At 41.1% G+C, this 22,525-nt stretch overlaps 1 protein-coding gene, 1 long non-coding RNA gene, 1 other non-coding gene and 1 pseudogene across 3 annotated transcripts; 1 reads left to right on the plus strand and 3 right to left on the minus strand.

Moving 5' to 3' along the window:
* The first annotated feature begins 672 nt into the window (after positions 1–672).
* LOC139982169 (uncharacterized) lies at positions 673–4,553 on the plus strand. Its single transcript, XR_011798016.1, has 3 exons — positions 673–798; positions 1,866–1,994; positions 3,159–4,553. It is a non-coding gene; the product is annotated as an uncharacterized lncRNA (long non-coding RNA).
* Positions 4,554–12,145: 7,592 nt separating this feature from the next.
* On the minus strand, positions 12,146–12,336 carry LOC139983852 (U2 spliceosomal RNA). Its single transcript, XR_011798851.1, has one exon. It is a non-coding gene; the product is annotated as a U2 spliceosomal RNA (small nuclear RNA).
* A 4,269-nt stretch (positions 12,337–16,605) lies between these two features.
* Positions 16,606–18,242, minus strand: LOC139982027 (zinc finger CCHC domain-containing protein 3-like). Its single transcript, XM_071994527.1, has one exon. The coding sequence runs from the start codon at positions 17,488–17,490 to the stop codon at positions 16,621–16,623; it is 870 nt and encodes a 289-aa protein (XP_071850628.1). The 5' UTR covers positions 17,491–18,242; the 3' UTR covers positions 16,606–16,620.
* Positions 18,243–19,918: 1,676 nt separating this feature from the next.
* LOC139983872 (U2 spliceosomal RNA) lies at positions 19,919–20,094 on the minus strand (annotated as a pseudogene).
* Between the last annotated feature and the right edge of the window lie 2,431 nt (positions 20,095–22,525).

Raw genomic sequence — 22,525 nt, forward strand, 5'->3', positions numbered from 1 at the left:
TGCTTTTTCCCATATTGTATTTTCATGTGTACTCAAACTCATTAAACAAGGTGATCATTTAATACGCGAGATGGATGGAGAAGAACAAAATTATAAACGCCGGAAGCTTGTTCGAGGGAGTTATGTATAATGTAATGAAGCATTCTTACCTACCGTTATATCATCCTTTTGGCATACTGCAGACCAACGTTACTATACCTAGCCTAACCTGTGCCAAACAATTAAGGAAATTAGGCGCTGAGACGTGAGAGAGAGAGGTGAGCAGTTCGGCAGAGGTAACCATGCCGTATGCACAGGCTTTATCTTAGTTGACTTTCTTTACATGGTTTCTGTGCGGAACAATCGTAACTAGGCAGCTCAGGACAAACCCGATGCTATATAAAGTAAGCTAGCCTATGCTACGATAACCTCACGTTATTGTTCCGCCGTAGAATTTTGCCACCCTTTAAAATACCAAAGCGTTAAAAAAAAACGCGTCAAAATATGTCCATAAGGTGGTTAAAGAATGAATATTCAGTGTCGCCTTAGGCTACGCTGGTTGACTTACCCTTATATAATTATATCTAAGCTTCAACATCTTCTGCACTGTACATGTATGATGAAGGCCTAGCCTAGCTACTAAGAAAGTGCAGCTAAGGCTAGGTATATTGCCTAGGCCATAGCCCAACCTACCAGTACCAAAGTCAAAGATTAATACGTGATATTTTTTTTTCTTATGAAAGGTATTTGCATGATGAAAATGTTGGAATACCACGACAAACTATAAGCAGGTGGAAACGTGAAACTTTGGTGTCAGTGGTGAGTATTATGATTTGAAGTAATTAGTAGTAAGAAATTCAAATTAATGCACCTTTAATTTTGTGACGCACCATACGCCCCCTAGGAAATGTGCCTCATTGTCCAAAATTTAGCTGGAAATTGAAAGCTCTTGACGCACCAGTGCATAATTAATTAATGGTGCCTCTCCAAGAGGATGTCATTCAATATCTTAAAATAATCTTTGTACATTTGCAGCGTTTCTTGTCTTAATACTAAATATCTCAGAGCATGGACAAAATAGTTCTGGGATAGATTCCCAAGCCTTAAAACAAACCCAAAATTTGCATGACAGTGTACATCTTGAGCCTTATATTAATAAATAGGAATATAGAGAATGCGTATCCATTTAGCCCAATGTTTAAAAGTGTAAAGGGGGGGGGGGGGTGAATATGCTAGTTGATGGTACCTCTCCAAAACCATCAACCCAGAATATAGGTTGGTTCAATTTATGTATGTATCCATTATCCTTGCATATGAAGCTACTGATCGTATTTGCTTCATGTTGCCGAGTAAAAGCATGTTTCCATATGCCCACTTTCAACTTTTAAAGATACATCCTTTTTCTCAGTCTTCAAAATGTAGCGTTTTTTTCTGTAAAGGTATGCTGTATTGGTCCCAAATATGTCCAAAAATAGCCTCCATGGCTTCTTTCGCGAGTTCCTGCTTGCGGGAAGATGCTAGATTTTCAGACTGGGACATTCAGTCATATTGTGTGTTCCTTTAAGAGTGTCTGAGAACAATGTGGAGAGTAAAGACGACCTTGAAATTTTGTTTTGAAAAACTTCTAGTAATTATAGCATGCTATAATTTGGGGCCTATACAGACTACCTTAAGGGCATTTTTTTACCTTCCAAAAAAAAAATAACACCGTTGGTTCCTCAGAGTCGAGACCCCATCTATTTTCTTAGGAACATGGAAACAAGGTGTGGCTAATAGTATTGGCACAAAAAAAAGGAATTTATAAAAAAAAAAAGATTAATTACTTAAAACACTGTATCCTCTGGGTTTTCTAAAGAAATAACAATTTCTTGCCTCTTTCGAATTAGGACCATGGAGAGGTCAGTCATCATATGCACTATGAAGAACAAGAAGGCCATCCAGTAGAAGCCGGCAATGACTTATACCAGGAAGCTGATAACAATGACTATGAAGATGTTGGAAATGATCGTTATGAGGTATGTTTATGGTTCAGTTTAATATAGTTTTTGGATTAGGGCTGTGTTGTTTCCATTAAATAACAAACCGTTTTGAAAATCCGAAGGGTAAACAGTTATCGTAACCAGAGCCATTAGAAAATTCAGTATACACTTGCCAATTGGGGAGGCATGTGCATAATCCGAAGGTTAAACAGTTATCGTAACCACAGCCATTGGAAAATTCAGTATACACTTGCCAATTGGGGAGGCATGGGCATATTCTAACCTAGGCCTACACGTTACAAGAAAGGCCCCACGATAAAGTTCTTTCAAGAGAGAAAAAAAGTTTCAGTCCAAAAAAGTTCTCTCCAAAATGCAATGTTCATGTTTTGATCTTATTTATATTCAATGATTGTTCCAATTTGTAGTTTTAATATCATTATTGAAGATACAAGCACAAGTTTATGATTATTTTCAAGTGTTTTATCAAGAATCCATGAGCCTGCACAAGTTTCCTCTGCTTGCAGACATATCACATATAATTAATTGGCTTTAAACATTTGAATTTGACCACAAAAAAAGGGAAACTTTGGATAGCATTAACTTCTATTTCCCTGGACAGCACTTTTGTATGTTACTTGAATCAGTAAGTCACTGAGATGATCATGTCACACCATTCAACCTCATGGGCTCAACATTCAGGAAAGACATGACTAACCTTTATCTGCTCCCCCCCTTTAAATATCCCCTTTTTTCCCTCTGTCACCCCTCTTCTCCTAGCTCTCTGAATTCCACCTCTTTTCTCCACTCTTTCCTGTCTTTGTTCTTTTGTTTATTCCCCACCCATTTCATTAATCTTCGTTTTGTTCCTTCTGCCGCTCCTCTTCACCCGGTTGGTTTCTTTCTTCTCTCCATCCTTTGTCAACTAATCCTGATACTTTAATCTCTTGTGTTCGCCAGGCTCATTAACCTGTATGTATTTTGTGCTTGAATTTTGTCCCTTGTAGTTTCTGTTTCTAGTCATGCAGCTAGGATTGAAACCCTTTTACTTTTACAAATTCTCTGACACAAGCTCTTTAGTGGATAAGCAGTTTGCTAACAGTTTTTGATTTATTTTGACGATCATGTCACCTTAGAATTTAGAAGTCCCTGTAATGACTATCAGTTGATTTAATTTTCTTTATATTATTTGCTTTCCTTCAGGATGATGTTCATGACGTTGACATATTTTACGATGCTGAACTGCCTGATGAGCCAAATCCAGACAATCAACTGCTATATGAAGGGGCTCCTTTGTCTAAAGGTCAGAGTACTTTGCTGATTCGCCATAACCTGACACAAGTTGCAACACAAGATTTGCTCAGATTAATTAATGAACACCTACCAATACCAAGTGTGCCATTGAGCAGTTATCATCTTCGAAAGGAGTGCATCTTTGATCTGGAAAAGAGGATATAGTATATCATGCATACTGTCAAAACTGTTTTGCATATTTAGGAACCGATGAGGACTTATCGTGTGAATGTTGTGGCCAAATAACAACTAAAGCTAAGAATATTAAAGATGGATTGTTCTTTGTGACTATATCACTTTCCTCACAACTAAAACACTTACCGGAGACACCATCCATAACTGCCAAGCTCCAGCCCCATGAACAGGAAGACGAAGATGATTCAATTGGAGATGTCATGGATGGATCTGTGTACAAAAAGCTTGCCAGGGATGATTTGTCTTTAACATTTAATTGTGATGGGATTTCAGCATTTCATTCTTCCAATGCTAGTGTTTGGCCAATTTTGTGTACAATCAATGAAAAAGGCATGTCCTTATGGCTGGTATTTGGTTTGGACCTGGCAAGCCTGAGATGCAAACTTTCTTGCAAAGCTTTGTTGCAGAATGTGAGACGTTAGCAGAGGAAGGAATCGTTTGGACCAACCATCAAACAGGAAGGGATGTTCACAGCAAAGTGTATGCTATAGCATGTGCATGTGACTCTGTGGCAAGATGCCAACTCCAGGGATTAGTGCAGTTGAATGGTTATCATGGCTGTAGCTGGTGTACCCATCCAGGAGCAAGAAACGAAGGAGTCCGACATGTATATTCCTTTCATGATCCTTCAGACATTTGTCGCACACATGAAGATTTTGTGAACAATGCATTACAGGCAAGGGCTACAGGACAAAATTGCAATGGTGTAAAGCCGCATCCTTCTCCGTTATTACTGCTACCACATTTTGACATTGTTCATGGTTTCCCTGTGGATTACATGCATTCTGTGTATGAAGGTGTTACAGAGAAGATGCTTTCCCTCTGGTTTGACTCTGTGCACCACCAGGCAAATTGGTACATTGGTCGATCGCTGACTACAATTGAGAAGCGAATGGAAAATATCATCCCCCCAGCAGAGATCACAAGACTTCCATCTTCACCTCTCAGAAAGCCCAATGGAAAGCATCAGAATTCCGCAGTTGGTTACTGTTTTATTGTCTACCACTTTTGAATGGAATATTACCTCTCCCGTACCTGCAACATATCTTGCTCCTTGTACAAAGCATATGGATTTTAACAAAGCCAAGAATCGCACATAGCGATGTTGCAATTGCTAGGACATTCCTGACCAAGTTTGTGAAGAAGATGGAAGCTCTATATGGTACCGAGCACATGTCATACAATGTGCACACTTGACAACATCTACCTGACACTGTATTGTCATGGGGTCCTTTATGGTCATCATCATGCTTTTTGTTTGAGGGATACAACAGAACAGTGAAATCTCTTTTTCATGGAACCAGAGGGGTACCACATCAGATTGTGAATAACTTTGTGATTGTTCAGGGACTTTCAAAGCGCCTTGCTTCAATGAACCAAGGCACTCCGGAACTTGCAGCATTCTTCCGGTCTCTTGTAACAGGTTACCCATTGGTTCCTTCAATTTGCAAAGTACATGAAGATGCCTCAGAAGTTTTATTGAAAGGAAATCCTACTGACTGTCATGTTATAGATAATGATGAAGAGTTATGTTTTTCTAACTACTTTCACAAGCAATTTGCAGACCTTCAAATAACATCATATCACAAGGTTATTTTCCATGGAGTTATCTATGAAAGCAGTAGCCATATGATCTAACAGAAGATCTAACAGTGTTGTAGCGTATGGCCCAAAGCAAATTGGAAGAATCAAACGAATCCTCCATGTACAGCATGAACAGACTTCCAGTGTAGTGTTAGTGATCCAGCCTTTCCTGGTTGCAGGCAACCAAATTGTCTCGGATGCCCAAGTTGGTGCTCAGGCAGATCATATTACAATCATCACAGAAGAGCCATTGCTGCCTCCACTGATCCTGCCTGTGTCGTTCCCATTATTGAAGTGTGTTCAGATTATACAGAATAATGTTCACTTTTGCTGCATACTACCAAATATGATCGAGTTAGATTGAGACATTTTCTAAACTAAAAATATGTCATAGTCACAGGGTTCCCGCGACCCTGAAAAATTATGGTCCTTGGAGGTCATGGAAAAAGTTAAGAAATTTTGTAAAGACTGTGTATATAGAGTGGGGTATGAATTCTTTAACCTTTTTGGCTCCCCACAGGTCCTTTGATTGAGGATTGGACAACCCACAAAATTTCCAACCAAAGTTAACTTTCTCTCGTAATCTGTAGTCACACACTCACACTGTTCATTCATATGTACTATTGTGATATGAGATGTTATGTAATAACCAAGTGGTCAGTTGGCATCGTCTAGTGGCGAATGACCCTCTAATAATTATGTTTGTATATGTATATTGTATATTATACAGAATAATGTTCACTTTTGCTGCATACTACCAAATATGATCAAGTTAGATTGAGACATTTTCTAAACTAAAAAAAAATAACATAGTCACACTTATGTTGAAACCAATTGGTCAGTTGGCATCGCAGAGTGGCGAATGACCCTCTAATATTTATGTTTGTATAAGTTCACCTGTTTGAGTTATACCCAGATTGGCAAGTGTGTCGTATTGTAAGCTTTGGAGCCTATCTGGTTAAATTGCCCTTAGGCACTATGTGTTAGTGACTGTAGAGGTGTTAGACTGAGACATTTTCTAAACTAAAATATGTCATAGTCACAGGGTTCCCGCGACCTTGAAAAATTAGGGTACTTGGAAGTCATGGAAAAGTTAAGAAATTTTGTAAAGACTTTATATAGAGTGGAGTATGAATTCTTTTACCTTTTTGGCTCCCCATCGGTCCTTTGATTGAGGATTGGACAACCCGCAAAATTTCCAACCAAAGTTTATCTGTAGTCACACACTGTTCATTCATATGTACTATATCAAAAAGCTTGCATTTTCACCTTTTATGGCAACTAAAAAGCTCTATGAGGTAAATATGTATTCCATTTGTATTTTTCTGAAGATTGATTAAGTCGAGGGTAAATACCCTGTATTTTATTAGCTACAGCAAGTATCTTTCTTAGACTACTGCTTGTGCTATGAGATCTTATGTACTAACCAAGTGGTCAGTTGGCATCGCGTAGTGGCGAATGACCCTCCAATATTTATGTTTGTATATGTTCACACGTTTAAGTTATACCAGATTGGCAAGTGTGGTGTATTGTAAGCTTTGGAGCCTATCTGGTTAAATTGCCCTTAGGCAGTATGTGTTAGTGACTGTATAGGTGTTTGCTAATAGCTTCCTCGGATCGTCCGTAAAATGGCTGCGCCCATGTTTCGCTAAATGAAATTGTTGCACACATATACCTGTGTAGGGGTTGGTACTGACTTGTATCCAACCGGATCTTGTTAAATTCAGTATAATGTATAGAAAGAGTTGAAGCAACCAAATGTTAACTCAATTTTTGAGCTGCCATTTATTTTTCATAATACATTTTTAAACAAAGTTGATAGGGTTATATGAAAGTGAGCCCCTCCAGTGGTGTTACATTTTATACCTATGTCAAGAGATAAACTGCATGTATTGTGTAATTTCCAGTCATTGTTGTGTCTGAGGATATATCACCTAGATATGTCTACATTAATTGTTATTTTCATGTGCCACGGTTAATTTTAGCTTTTAACTTACACAAGCATTAATTGCCATGTTAAAGTAACCCACTCACTCTGTTGGTAAGGCACCTCATATAATAAGCTGAAGTACTTAGTGTTAAAGGAGCCTTCCAATTTCTTTCTAACAAATTAAAGGGGTGTTACCCTTCGAGGAATTGTGAGATTATAACTGGTTTGTAATTCCTTAAGATACTATTTAAGTGTTTTTCTTGTTTTCTTTATTCACTTTTAGAGCTCGCTAGTAGGGAGCAACAATTAAAAAACCATGTGCTGCCTATGTACCATGCCCACCAAACCAACCTCCTAGAGTTCTGTCATTTTTCTATCCACTTCAGGCTTTACATATATTTTAATCATAATGCTGTATGTAAGTAATCATGTTCAATTAAAAGTCGCTCTGTTGGTCATGAAATGGTTATGGAGAAGTCATATGGAATTATATTTTCTTCAAATTAGGTAGTCTATTTGGCCCAAATTATAGCGTGCTATAATTGCTAAAAGTTCTCGCAACTCCTCGTGAGATTATGAGAACTTTTCATGAGATCTTTTGCGAGATCTCATAAGTTCTCATATACTCTTGTGAGATCTCATAAACGTCTAAGCAAGATCTCATGACCAGTTGCAAACATCTCGCGAGATCTCATATGTTTTCATGAACTTCTCGTTAGAACTCCTGCTTTTCTCGTGAGAACTCGTAAACTTCTCATGAGATCTCATAAGTTATCACAAACTTCTCGTGAGATCTCATAAGTTCTCGTGAAATCTTGTTTATTTCTCGTGAGATCTCGTAAACTTCTCACGAGATCTCACGAGGAAATTTTATAAGGGTAACAACTTTTCTCGAAACCAACTCCGTTTTCCCGGACCAAAGGAACGAAAAAGAGACTTTTAAAACCTTCTTGACCACCACCTCGGGTACAGGGAAAACTGCAGCTAAAAAGTAAAACAATAGATATACTACGACATTATTGAGTATGACCCTACCCAATAATGTTAAAACCCTACCCTTCCACATATTAATAACTCCATTTTGTCAAACTTTTTAATCCAATTACTATAAATCGAGTTTGGAGTACCAAAAACAATTCCAGTGATTTTTATGGCCGTCTCACTCCAGTTAATATTAGCTGGAAGCTTCCGCCCAACAAAACCACCTAACTTTAACCCACATGTCTTAGATAAATTAATACACGCACCTGTGGCTCTACGAAACAAATCAATAGTATTAAAAAACCCTTTCACATCCCCATGGCAACTAGCGACGCACGTGGCGTCGTCAGCATACTGTAAAAATTTCAAAGTCTTGCCGCTACTACCAGGGAGTGAAAGACCCCTGATACCTCTAAAGGAAGAAATCTAGCGAGCAAGAGGCTCGATAACCTTGTCGAACCCCTCTCTTAATAAAAACATCATCGGATAAACGACCGTTGATCATTATACGGCTACAAATATTGGTACACAAAATACGGATCCACTTACCAAAATATTCACCAAAATTCATCCTACGCAAAACCTTTAACAAAAACGCCCGGTCGACCTTGTCGAAAGCTTTGTGCTGATCTAATGAAATCAGTGCACAGGAATTTCCTTTCAAATAAACATAGTCAATAACATCACGAATAAGAAACAAATTCTGATGAATAGAACGACCGGGAACGGAACACGTTTGAAATTCATTTACAACGGAAGACATAACAGAAGAAATTCTTTTCTGTAATACTTTGGAAATAATCTTGTAATCAACAGTCAGGAGGCTGATAGGCCTCCTGTTGGCGGGGTCGAGGGCGTCCCCCATTTTAGGCAGGAGGGTAACGACCGCCGTCCGCTGTGAGTTACATAAAAAACATGACTGAAGATTTCATTAAACAACTCCAATAAATCCAGTCCTAAAATATCTAAGAAACACTTATAACACTCACATGGCAACCCATCAATACCTGGCGACTTATTGTTCGCCATACTCTTAACTGCAAACTCAATTTCACACAATGTTAAGGGCTGGTCGAGCCGAAAACGGTCCGCATCAGCCACCTCGGCATGAATACAATCTAAAAATATATCTTGAGCCTCGCTTTCATTATCCTCAACAACAGAATACAAATTACTATAAAACATGAAAAACACCCACAACATCCTCCCCCTGTATCACCCTACCCCCAGAGTACCTAACCTCTTTAATGACCTTTCCCTCCGCACAACTACGCTCCTTTATGACAAAAAAATTCCCCGAACTTTCCCCTTCCTCTAAAACCTTCTCTCTCGAACGAACAAAAGCACCCCTTCTCTCCTCCGCAAGGAGCCGGGATACAGACTCTTTATCCCCGAAGAGACATCGAGACTGTACACCACGTAAAACACTGCGCTTCTCCCTTGCTTGGCGGACGCCGTGAAAAATACATAAAGATTTAATTCTTTCTTTAACTACCTCCCACCACGCTGCTAAAGAATCAAACTCCGGAATAAGCGTACGCCACAACCTGTAATGAGATCTAAAATCATCGATAAACAAGACATCAGTTAAAATAGATACGTTAAATTTCCAATACCCTTTGCCCCGCACACTAACAATAGGGATTTCAACTTCGACTTCTAAGACCTCGTGGTCAGAAAACGGAAAGCTCATAACAGAGCTCTGTCGTGTACCAAACTCAATAGGAACATAAATACGATCAATTCGAGAACTTAAACCTTTTCCGGAATGCAACAATCCGATAAATTAGATACACTTGTAAAGGAATTAATTTCCTCCCTCCCAACAAAACAAGAAGTATTTGCAGAGTCGCCGGAGCGATCCTGCTCAGACATAATACAATTAAAATCTCCCCCGATAATGAAAGGAACATTTCCCCTAGTGTATAAAGAAAGACTCTTTAGAAAAGTAACACGTTCGCCTGGAGTACACGGCGCATACAAATTACAAAAACGAATTGAATAAGAATCATGAAAAGTACAAAGCACAGTAATACAACGCCCTAAATTATCGTGTTTAACTTGTGAATACGTACAACGTAACTTAGATGAAAATGCAATAGCAACACCGCACGAGTGCGTTGAAGCTGCCGGGGAATAGAAAACGGGCCCATTCCACATACTTTTAAAATACGTAAAATCATTGGAACACAAATACGTTTCTTGTAGAAAAACAATATCAAACTTAAACAACTTAAGCCAATCAACACTCGACACTTGGTGCTGTCACGTGCGCCATGCACGTTAACCGTGCCGAGTGAAATGAACAAATTCTCCATTGAGCAAGTGAAAAACACAAATTACACTTCCAAAAGGAAATACGTGTCGAACCAATGGACATCGTGCTGCGTAACAAAATCAGGGTGTTTCGTCGCTAGGTGGTTCGCCCACTCGCTTGGACTGTTGCACCCGGTAGCACACATTCTTAAGGGGCACTGAAATCTTTGCGGTTTATCACCAGGGTGACGATCTTTCAAATGGCAAAGCGCGTCACGAAAAGAACGAAACTTCATACTACATCCATTGGAGGGACATTCATACCACGGCTTTTCTTCGGTAATTACATTCGAGGCACGAACAATATCCCTCGCTCTTTGTACCGCTGGTGTAAACCTTGGTAAGGAGCGAGACCTTCTCGGTGGCGAAGATGGCGGTCTTTTCAGGCCGCGGCGAACCTCGATGAAGGGAGACATATCTTCATCCGAACCCTTTTTAACATGTTTTGTGGCAGGCGTATGGTGCACATCAGCCTGAACGTCCATCAACTCTGGTTCTTGTGCTGGTGTATCCGGTTGGGAATCAGCCCAGCACTGTCCGGAGACCAAATCTTGGAGCACAGATTCCCCTTCCATACCAGACAGGGTAAAGTCGGTCGGGGTCTCTGGGATCACCTCAGTAGAGTCGTCTGATGTGGTGACGTCATCGATTGCGTCGGACGAAACAAGGGAGGTCTTCTCTTGGGTAACAGACTGACAACCCTTTTCAACACCGCACTCCTGAATTGGCTGTTCCTCTGCAACTTCAGCTCCTCCTCTGATCCAAGCCGTAGAGCACTTCAACTTGTTGGAAAAGGACACAGGACAATTTCTGAAGCTGTGGCCTGGTTTTCCACAGGTGGTACACTTCTGGTCAGCAGTGCAATTTCTGACAACATGTCCAAACTGGAGGCATTTGTAACATTTCGTGACGTCGCACTCCTTCGCTTCATGTCCGCACTTGAGGCATGTACGAGGTTGACCAGCATACCTCACCCAGCAATCACGACCCCCAAGATTAAGTGAGGACGGGATGTCTGTTGTCAACTCCATCTTATACTGACGTACACCGTTGTACAAACTCGGGTAGTCTCTGTGGGTGAGAAAGCGGCCACAGATCACCTTTCCAAACTTGCCGAGAACAAATCTAACCGCATTGTCATTCAGTTCATGTGGTACATGGAGCACAGATACTACTTTCACTGTATCAGCATATGATGTAGCAGTGACATTCGTCGATGAACTAATTGTTGGCCAGAAGCGTCGTTTAAAATCTTCACTCAAAGACGTTACATCCACTTTTCCACCAGGAAGGGCCTGGACAGCAGTCAAATGGTGAGCAGGATTGATACTGAGGGACTTCAGATACTCAAAAACATTTGCTCCAGAACTAAGTTGAAGTTGGATACTGCAATCTCTTCTCGTATGGCGTGCCATGATCTTAGCCAAAAGGCCGAGAAGCGATAACGATAACTAATGACAATTCCCAGCGTTAGGCTGCCTTACAACTTACCTTCGTTCTGAAACTGACAGATATGGTAAGCCGATGACTGCTCTGATATCTAAATATCACCTAATATGTACCCTCGTTACGCCATTCTATATAACTTGAATGTGTCTACAAACTTCGTTGTCCGCATTATCACCGTTCCGCCCGGGTCCAGTGTTAGGCCTGAAAAATGAAAAGGTCTATCTTATCCGCATGCTTTGACTGTGCCGAGAAATCGTCGGCCGGGAAACACTATGTGACGTCACAGAAAGAATTTTCCTGTGACGTCACCGGAAAGTATTTCCGATTGGTTGTATGAATGGAAATTCCTGCGTATCAATTCGCTTAATCCGCGAGGGAAGATCAACAGGTAGGTAAGGTATCTCTTTTAACTTTCTTTTTGTATTATTGATGATATCCCCGAAGGGAGTGGGCCGAATCCCGGAGGTAGTGCAAGACCGGGCCAACCCGTGACCAGGACGGAGCAAGCTCCTATTCCATAGTCCATGTGCAAAAATCAGTTTAATATACAAGCGACTCGATGAGTCGCGTTTCAGATATTAAGCTGAAAAGAACAGATACTTTTCTTTCAAGTGTATTGACACAACAAGTTATTTACATGGTATTTTACAAGTTATTTACATAATGAAAAAGTATCGAAATCATCGAAAGACAAAACAAGTCGTACAACTTCTCGCTTATTTACTTAAACAGAAATGACATGACTTTAAGGAAGATGACATTGAAAACCACCATGATCTAACGTAACAAGAGAAGAACCCTCTACCCAAATTTTCTTAAACTTATACCCCGTCCACCTTTTAAAATCAATCGAGATCCTTCTCGTAACGTTCTTTTTCACAAACTTAATGAAAACATCATCACATGATCGCTTGCCTTCAAAAACATATTGGCACCGGCGATCCCATAAGGCCTTGCGAACCCAAACATAAATATACCACAGACGACCCCAGATTACCTTAGTTGTATCTGGGGACGGATAGCCATAAACGAATATACTGAAAGTAAATGCACTCAATGGACCGATAAGATTTTCGGTGACCTTATTCACCCAACAAAGGATACTATAAACAGACTTACAATCCCAAAATACATGACGAAATGATTCTAACTCCGAACAAAAGGGACACCGCCCGTCTCCTAACCCCCACTTTAGAAGTTTTACCCTAGTATACAAAACCCTGTGCGTGGACTTCCAACTAAAAGACTTAAGAGAATTACAAAACAAAGGATGCATCGTCCCGTTCCAAATCGAGGGCCAATCCCAGTTCGGGTAGGACTCCTCTATCCTTGGGACCACCCTTTCAGAAACAAGCAACAGAACAATATCTTTTGTACTCTTACAAAGAGAAAGAAAATCGTTGTTTACATTACTCATAGCAAACAAAGCAACACTCGCGTGATAATACGAATTAGAAACAGAATCACAATGCGGCACTGCATTGGACCAAAGAAAAGGAAAAATAACTCTCAGAGTTCTGGCTAGAAAATAACGGGCAAACATAAAATTACATGAGTAATCGTCACACCTCCTTAAAAAAGGTAACATAGGCCGAACTAATAACGCTTTCATCTTGTACTTAAAATTATCCAGGCCAAGGCCTCCATTCTCTTTGCTAAGCATGACGACCTTCCTGCTAACTAATTCTGTTTTGTTCTTCCAAAGGAAAGAGAAAACCAAACGCAGAATATCATGGAAAATAAACAGGCGCGATGTAATAGAACAGTGAAAAAATACACATGTGAATAATGTTGACTTTACCCAGGAGCGTAAGGCAACGATTCTCCCAGGCACGTAACTTAGTCTTGGCCTTCTCGAACAAAGACCGCCAAAAGGAACGGATATAAATATCTTTTCCAAAACAAATACCATTTATAAAAATTTCACCTTCTCTCCACTGAATATCACCCATTACTCTACGTCCAACAAAAGCACCCAATTTTAGACCCTTGGTTTTATTTAAATTAAGGGATGCACCTGTAGCCCTTTCAAACAAAGTATAGGCTTTCAAATAATTTACAACGTCACTCTGTGATGAGGCAATACACGTGGCATCATCTGCATATTGCAGTAACTTAATAACTCTCCCCCCAGACCCTGGAATGTGAAAACCTCTTATATTGTTACACTGTAGAATATACTGAGCTAAAGGCTCTATAAACAAAACATACAAAGCAGGAGACAATGGGCAGCCCTGACGAACACCTCTTTGGATTGATGACGTCATCAGAGAGCTGCCCATTGACGAGAACTTTACTACGAATATCAGTGTAAAGGATCTTAACCCACGATAAGAAATACGAACCTAAGTTCATTTTCTTAAGGACTTTAAAAAGAAATGACCAATTTACCTTGTCACAGGCTTTGTGTTGGTCCAGCGAAATAAAAGCACATGCATTTCCCCAAAACTTAACCATATCAGCAATATCTCTCAAAATCGAAAGGTTCTGGTGAATAGATAGACCAGGCACCGAGCAAGTTTGAAAGATACCCACAATACTAGACATAACACGGGACAAACGTAATTGTAAAATTTTGGCAATAACTTTGTAGTCAGCTGTTAGCAGACTAATCGGCCTACGATTTGCGGGATCTAAGGCATCCCCTTTCTTCGGCAACAGAGTAACAACCGAAATACGCTGTGAAACTGATAACAATTTTCTACAAAATACATCATTATATAAACACAACAAATCTTCACCAAGCAAATCCAAGAATTCTAAATAAAATTCAGCGGGGAGCCCGTCGATTCCTGGTGACTTATTCTTAGCCATGGCAGATAATGCCAGCTTAATTTCACTTAACTCAATCGGCTTCTCCAAATCCTTAAGTTGATCGGCCGAAACCGAACAAGCAATAGAATTTAAGAGAGAAGACTGAGACTCTCGATCGACGGAATTATCCGCAGAATACAAATGACTGTAGAACTCATGAAAAACAATAACCCCAGTACCCTTAACAATACAACCATTAGAATCCCGAACTTGTTTAATAAACTTAGCTTGAGCGCGGGCTCGCTCCTTCAAATAAAAATACCCAGGAGTTTCCCCATCCTCCAAAAATCTCTCCCTAGAACGAATAAAAGCGCCCTCTCTCTCCTCAGCGAGGATACGAGCAACAACTTCATTATCCCCCGAGAGACAACGAGACTGAAGCTCTTTTAACACTTTGCGCTTTTCCCGAGCTCGGCGAACGCCATAAACAATACACAAATCTCTGATTCTGGACTTGATGGTTTCCCACCATTCCGCTACAGAAACAAACCCTGCTTTAAGTGTCCGCCACAAACGTAAATACATTGACAAATCTTTTTTAAATTTAACATCATTAAGAATCGATAAATTACACTTCCAATAAAGCTTCTTAAAACCATTGCAATTAGAAATCTTCAAAGTAACCGAAAACGCATCATGATCAGAAAAAGGAAAGGGAATAACCTTATCATTGTACAGCGTAAAGTTACTATTAACATAAATTCTGTCGAGACGAGAACTTAAACCTTTGCCGTGGTGCACCCACGTGCGACAACGTCTCGACGAACTGTCAATTAACGAGAAAGAATTCAGATAAGAATGGAGTTCCTGTCGCCCCACAAAACACGAAGTATTCAGAGAATCGCTTAATCGATCCTCTGCAAAGAATACACAATTGAAGTCTCCTCCAACAATAACAGGTACGTCTCCACGTGAATAGGAAACCAAATCATTAAAAAATATGCTACGTTCTTTAGGCACGTTGGGTGCGTAGACATTACAGATACGAACTGAGGAATTTTCAAAAGTACAAAGTACAGAAATACAACGCCCACCCTGGTCAGATCTTATTTGTGAAAAAGAGCACCGAAAATTGGGTGAAAAAGCAATAGCTACACCACACGAATGGTTAGACATAGCTGACGAATAAAACACCGGTCCCTTCCAAATATTTTGAAAATGAAGAAAATCATCAGCACATAAATACGTTTTTTGCAACAAAATAATATCAAAAGCGAAAATCTTTACCCAATGTAGAACATTTGAACACTTAACAGAATCCCTAATCCCGTGTACGTTAAGTGTCCCAATAGAAAAATTAAACATTAGAGCGGTCGAGAGGATGAAGAACAAAACAGATTACACGTCCAAAAGAAAATAATTGTCGAACCACTGTATGTCGTGTTGTAAAACAAACTCCGGGTGCTTCGTCGCAAGGTGGTTCACCCGCTCCTTTGGATTGTTGCACCCGGCATCACATTTCGTTAAGGGGCACTCACATCGCCCTAAATCCATCTCGCTATGAGCAAACTCCACGTGGGTTCTAAAACCCCGAAAAGAAACAAAATCATCACCACATCCCTCACTCGGGCATGTGATCCACCTCTTTTCTTCCTGCACAATTTGGGATTGATTTACTAGCCCCTTTGCTTCAGAAGTGGTATCCTTCCTCTCAGCCGAACTAGATCTGTCTTGCCGCTTACTGAGTGGAGTGTATAGCCTAGTGGTTAACGCCGGCGTCTCCCAGTCATGAGATCCCCGGTTCGATTCCCCGCCGACAGCAATGTGTGTCGTCTGGCAAGGGTGTTGTTCAATAACAACTTCCTGACATGGACGTTAAATGAATGTGTGCCGAGAGATTGGCTTCGGTCAGCTTGCGAGTCTATAAGCCTCCATGGCTTCTTTCGCGAGTTCCTGCTTGCAGGAAGATCACATATACATACATACATACATACATACATACATACATACTGGTCAACTTTCTTTCTTTCTTGCGTGACATCAACTGCCAGGGAGCGTCTTCAGCCGGTCGCTTAGCTAGGGATGTGGACTGGTCGACGTGCTCCTGAGCAATGGCGTTCTCCCCTGTAGTTTCCACTACCAGTGAGGACTGCTTAACAATATTTACTTCCTCCATCTCGGAGGACCAAGACCCTCCATCACGACGTTGGGAGTGTCGGACAATGCCTTCAAAGGACCTTCTGACGTTGTGGTCTCGCTGGCAGCGGAAGCTGGCGAGACTTTCTCCTCAACCGGCATTTCCGAGTCAGAAGCCGATTTGCCCTCCTCCTGCGTTTCTGGTAACACTGATGCGCCTCCGCTGACCCATGCTGCCGTCGTTGGATGGAGCTTATTCGCAAAGGACACCGGACATGCTTTGTATCCGTGCCCTGACTTGCCACATGTTGTACACGAAGAGGGAGCTTGGCAGTTTCGGGCAGAATGTCCAACCTCATGGCAGTTGTAACACCGGATTACAGCACAGTCTTTGGCCAGATGACCCTCCTCACCACACTTTAAACATGTCCTGGGTTGGCCTGGATACCTGACCCAGCAAGATCTCCCACCCAAACTAAGAGATGAGGGGATTTCCTTCGCAAGCTGCATCTTGTATTGCCGAGTTCCCTTGAAGACAGGGAACTCGCTGTACCGGAGAAAACGGCCTCCAAGGACTTTACCAAAACGACCCAGGGCGAGTCTCACCACGTTGTCATCCAGTTCGTGTGGGACATGCAAGACAGTGACTATCTTCATGTTACTTGCATACGATGTTGCAGTGAATTTGCAGGAAGCAGACATCGATGGCCAGAACTGTTTACGAATTTCCACAGTCTTGAAGGTAACGTCAAAGACTTGCCCTGGTAACGCTTGTACTGCCACCAGATGGTCAGCTGGTAACACACCTAACTCTTTCAATACCCCGAATACATTAACACTAGGTTCTTCGGCTTGAAGCCTTAACTGTACAGATCTCTCACGCAAGAGTTGTTTCATGTTGAGTACGTGATCTTAGCCAAAAGGCCGAGAAGCGATAACGATAACTAATGACAATTCCCAGCGTTAGGCTGACTTACAACTTACCTTCGTTCTGAAACTGACAGATATGGTAAGCCGATGACTGCTCTGATATCTAAATATCACCTTATATGTACCCTCGTTACGCCATTCTATATAACTTGAAGGTGTCTACAACCTTCGTTGTCCGCATTATCACCGTTCCGCCCGGGTCCAGTGTTAGGGTCCAGTTTCAGATATGGTAAGCCGATGACTGCTCTGATATCTAAATATCACCTTATATGTACCCTCGTTACGCCATTCTATATAACTTGAAGGTGTCTACAAACTTCGTTGTCCGCATTATCACCGTTCCGCCCGGGTCCAGTGTTAGGGTCCAGTTTCAGATATGGTAAGCCGATGACTGCTCTGATATCTAAATATCACCTTATATGTACCCTCGTTACGCCATTCTATATAACTTGAAGGTGTCTACAAACTTCGTTGTCCGCATTATCACCGTTCCGCCCGGGTCCAGTGTTAGGGTCCAGTTTCAGATATGGTAAGCCGATGACTGCTCTGATATCTAAATATCACCTTATATGTACCCTCGTTACGCCATTCTATATAACTTGAAGGTGTCTACAAACTTCGTTGTCCGCATTATCACCGTTCCGCCCGGGTCCAGTGTTAGGGTCCAGTTTCAGATATGGTAAGCCGATGACTGCTCTGATATCTAAATATCACCTTATATGTACCCTCGTTACGCCATTCTATATAACTTGAAGGTGTCTACAACCTTCGTTGTCCGCATTATCACCGTTCCGCCCGGGTCCAGTGTTAGGGTCCAGTTTCAGATATGGTAAGCCGATGACTGCTCTGATATCTAAATATCACCTTATATGTACCCTCGTTACGCCATTCTATATAACTTGAAGGTGTCTACAAACTTCGTTGTCCGCATTATCACCGTTCCGCCCGGGTCCAGTGTTAGGGTCCAGTTTCAGATATGGTAAGCCGATGACTGCTCTGATATCTAAATATCACCTTATATGTACCCTCGTTACGCCATTCTATATAACTTGAAGGTGTCTACAAACTTCGTTGTCCGCATTATCACCGTTCCGCCCGGGTCCAGTGTTAGGGTCCAGTTTCAGATATGGTAAGCCGATGACTGCTCTGATATCTAAATATCACCTTATATGTACCCTCGTTACGCCATTCTATATAACTTGAAGGTGTCTACAAACTTCGTTGTCCGCATTATCACCGTTCCGCCCGGGTCCAGTGTTAGGGTCCAGTTTCAGATATGGTAAGCCGATGACTGCTCTGATATCTAAATATCACCTTATATGTACCCTCGTTACGCCATTCTATATAACTTGAAGGTGTCTACAAACTTCGTTGTCCGCATTATCACCGTTCCGCCCGGGTCCAGTGTTAGGGTCCAGTTTCAGATATGGTAAGCCGATGACTGCTCTGATATCTAAATATCACCTTATATGTACCCTCGTTACGCCATTCTATATAACTTGAAGGTGTCTACAAACTTCGTTGTCCGCATTATCACCGTTCCGCCCGGGTCCAGTGTTAGGGTCCAGTTTCAGATATGGTAAGCCGATGACTGCTCTGATATCTAAATATCACCTTATATGTACCCTCGTTACGCCATTCTATATAACTTGAAGGTGTCTACAAACTTCGTTGTCCGCATTATCACCGTTCCGCCCGGGTCCAGTGTTAGGGTCCAGTTTCAGATATGGTAAGCCGATGACTGCTCTGATATCTAAATATCACCTTATATGTACCCTCGTTACGCCATTCTATATAACTTGAAGGTGTCTACAAACTTCGTTGTCCGCATTATCACCGTTCCGCCCGGGTCCAGTGTTAGGGTCCAGTTTCAGATATGGTAAGCCGATGACTGCTCTGATATCTAAATATCACCTTATATGTACCCTCGTTACGCCATTCTATATAACTTGAAGGTGTCTACAAACTTCGTTGTCCGCATTATCACCGTTCCGCCCGGGTCCAGTGTTAGGGTCCAGTTTCAGATATGGTAAGCCGATGACTGCTCTGATATCTAAATATCACCTTATATGTACCCTCGTTACGCCATTCTATATAACTTGAAGGTGTCTACAAACTTCGTTGTCCGCATTATCACCGTTCCGCCCGGGTCCAGTGTTAGGCCTGAAAAATGAAAAGGTCTATCTTAACCGCATGCTTAGACTGTGCCGAGAAATCGTCGGCCGGGAAACACTATGTGACGTCACAGAAAGAGAATTTTCCTGTGACGTCACCGGAAAGTATTTCCGAATGGAAATTCCTGCGTATCAATTCGCTTAATCCGCGAGGGAAGATCAACAGGTAGGTAAGGTATCTCTTTTAACTTTCTTTTTTTTATTATTGATGATATCCCCGAAGGGAGTGGGCCGAATCCCGGAGGTAGTGCAAGACCGGGCCAACCCGTGACCAGGACGGAGCAAGCTCCTATTCCATAGTCCATGTGCAAAAATCAGTTTACTATACAAGCGACTCGATGAGTCGCGTTTCAGATATTAAGCTGAAAAGAACAGATACTTTTTAAGAAAAAGTCACCCAGGAAAGAACCTGGGCACGAAAACCAAACTACCAAACGACTGATCCGCTGAAAAGAACAGATACTTTTCTTTCAAGTTTATTCAAACTTAAAAACAATACAACATACATCAAATTACATCATATAAAACTTTACAGTATATTTACAAAATGTGAAAGAAGTGAAAAATAATATGCCAACGTAAAACTACTCCATACAAGTATCATAACATAATTCATCATTAATAACACGAACAAATGTACTTCCATTGTCCATAACTTTTATCTCCCGAAAAACGCTTAAAATCTGCCCTAATACGAATCTTGATATCGTTTTTAATTAAATAAATAACATCATCATCCGAAATGAAACGGGATTCAAAGACATGAATACAACGAGCTTTCCAAATATAAAACCTACATACGCAAAAAACAAACCAAATCCTATCATACCCCTCCTTTGGAATACTGGGCGCCGGAGCGCCGAACAAAAAGAAACTTTGACTAAAGAAAACATTTCCCACTAATTTGGTAAACACCCGGCTCACCCACAGGAGAATACCATAAACCCTTCGACACTCCCAGAAAAGATGTGACAAGGACTCACTCTTACCACACCCTGCAAAAGAACAGACACCCATCCCTATACCCCACCTTTTAAGTCTCTCCCTCGTATTCAAAACCCTATGTGAAAAACGCCATTGAAAGGCAACAAACTTATTCTCTAAAGCCGGGTGAAAAACCGCCTTCCAAATGTCACACCACGGTAATAAAGGAAAATTCCTTGTAACGTTAGGTAAAACATTCTCCCTTTCACGGAGAAGGGACACGATATACTTTACAGAAAAACGATTTAATACAAAATGGCTGACATTCCTAAATAAATATTCAATTACATCACAAGCAAGTGCCAAAGACGGCGTACACTGGTCGCTATTAGGTCGTGAATTTGACCACAGCTCCGGCTGAAACCTGCGTAATCGCTTACTGATAAAATAGCGAACTAAGTATGCTGAACATAACAAAGGATCGTCGGTGAGAATACTCAAGACAGGCCTTACCAACATAGCATTAAGTTTGAGCTTACAATTCTCCAAACCCAGACCCCCTTCCCTCTTGTCGAGCATAACAACTTTTCTCGAAACCAGCTCCGTTTTCCCTGACTAAAGGAACGAAAAAGAGGCTTTTAAAACCTTCTTGACCACCACCTCGGGAACAGGGAAAACTGCAGCTAAAAAGTAAAACAATGGATATACAACGACATTAATGAGTAGGACCTTACCCAATAATGTTAAAACCCTACCCTTCCACATATTAATTAATAACTCCATTTTCTCAACCTTTTTACTCCAATTACTATAAATAGAGTTAGGAGTACCAAAAACAATTCCAGTGATTTTTATGGCCGTCTCACTCCAGTTAATATTAGCTGGAAGCTTCCGCCCAACAAAACCACCTAACTTTAACCCACATGTCTTAGATAAATTAATACACGCACCTGTGGCTCTACGAAACAAATCAATAGTATTAAAAAACCCTTTCACATCACCATGGCAACTAGCGACGCACGTGGCGTCGTCAGCATACTGTAAAAATTTCACAGTCTTGCCGCTGCTACCAGGGAGTGAAAGACCCCTGATACCTCTAAAGGAAGAAATATAGCGAGCAAGAGGCTCGATAAACAAAACATATAATGACGGTGACAAGGGACACCCTTGTCGAACCCCTCTCTTAATAAAAACATCACCGGATAACCGACCGTTGATCATTATACGGCTACAAATATTGGTATACAAAATACTGATCCACTTACAAAAATATTCACCAAAATTCATTTACGCAAAACCTTTAACAAAAACGTCCAGTCGACCTTGTCGAAAGCTTTGTGCTGATCTAATGAAATCAGTGCACAGGAATTTCCTTTCAAATTAACATAATCAATAACATCACGAATAACAAACAAATTCTGATGAATAGAACGACCGGGAACGGAACACGTTTGAAAATCATTTACAACGGAAGACATGACAGTAGAAATTCTTTTCTGTAATACTTTGGAAATAATCTTGTAATCAACAGTCAAGAGGCTGATAGGCCTCCTGTTGGTGGGGTCGAGGGGGTCCCCCATTTTAGGCAGGAGGGTAACGACCGCCGTCCGCTGTGAGTTACATAAAAAAACCATGACTGAAGATTTCATTAAACAACTCCAATAAATCCAGTCCTAAAATATCAAAGAAACACTTATAAAACTCACATGGCAACCCATCAATACCTGGCGACTTATTGTTCGCCATACTGTTAACTGCAAACTTAATTTCACACAATGTTAAGGGCTGATCGAGCCGAAAACGATCCGCATCAGCCACCTCGGCATGAATACAATCTAAAAATATATCTTGAGCCTCGCTCTCATTATCCTCAACAACAGAATACAAATTACTATAAAACTCAT

The sequence above is a fragment of the Apostichopus japonicus genome, chromosome 16, assembly GCF_037975245.1.
Source record: "Apostichopus japonicus isolate 1M-3 chromosome 16, ASM3797524v1, whole genome shotgun sequence".
In the NCBI taxonomy this organism is placed as follows: domain Eukaryota; kingdom Metazoa; phylum Echinodermata; class Holothuroidea; order Aspidochirotida; family Stichopodidae; genus Apostichopus; species Apostichopus japonicus.

Coding starts and splice junctions, on each gene's coding strand:
- LOC139982027 (XM_071994527.1), bottom strand. CDS start 17,490: ATGAAACAACTCTTGCGTGAGAGATCTGTACAGTTAAGGCTTCAAGCC.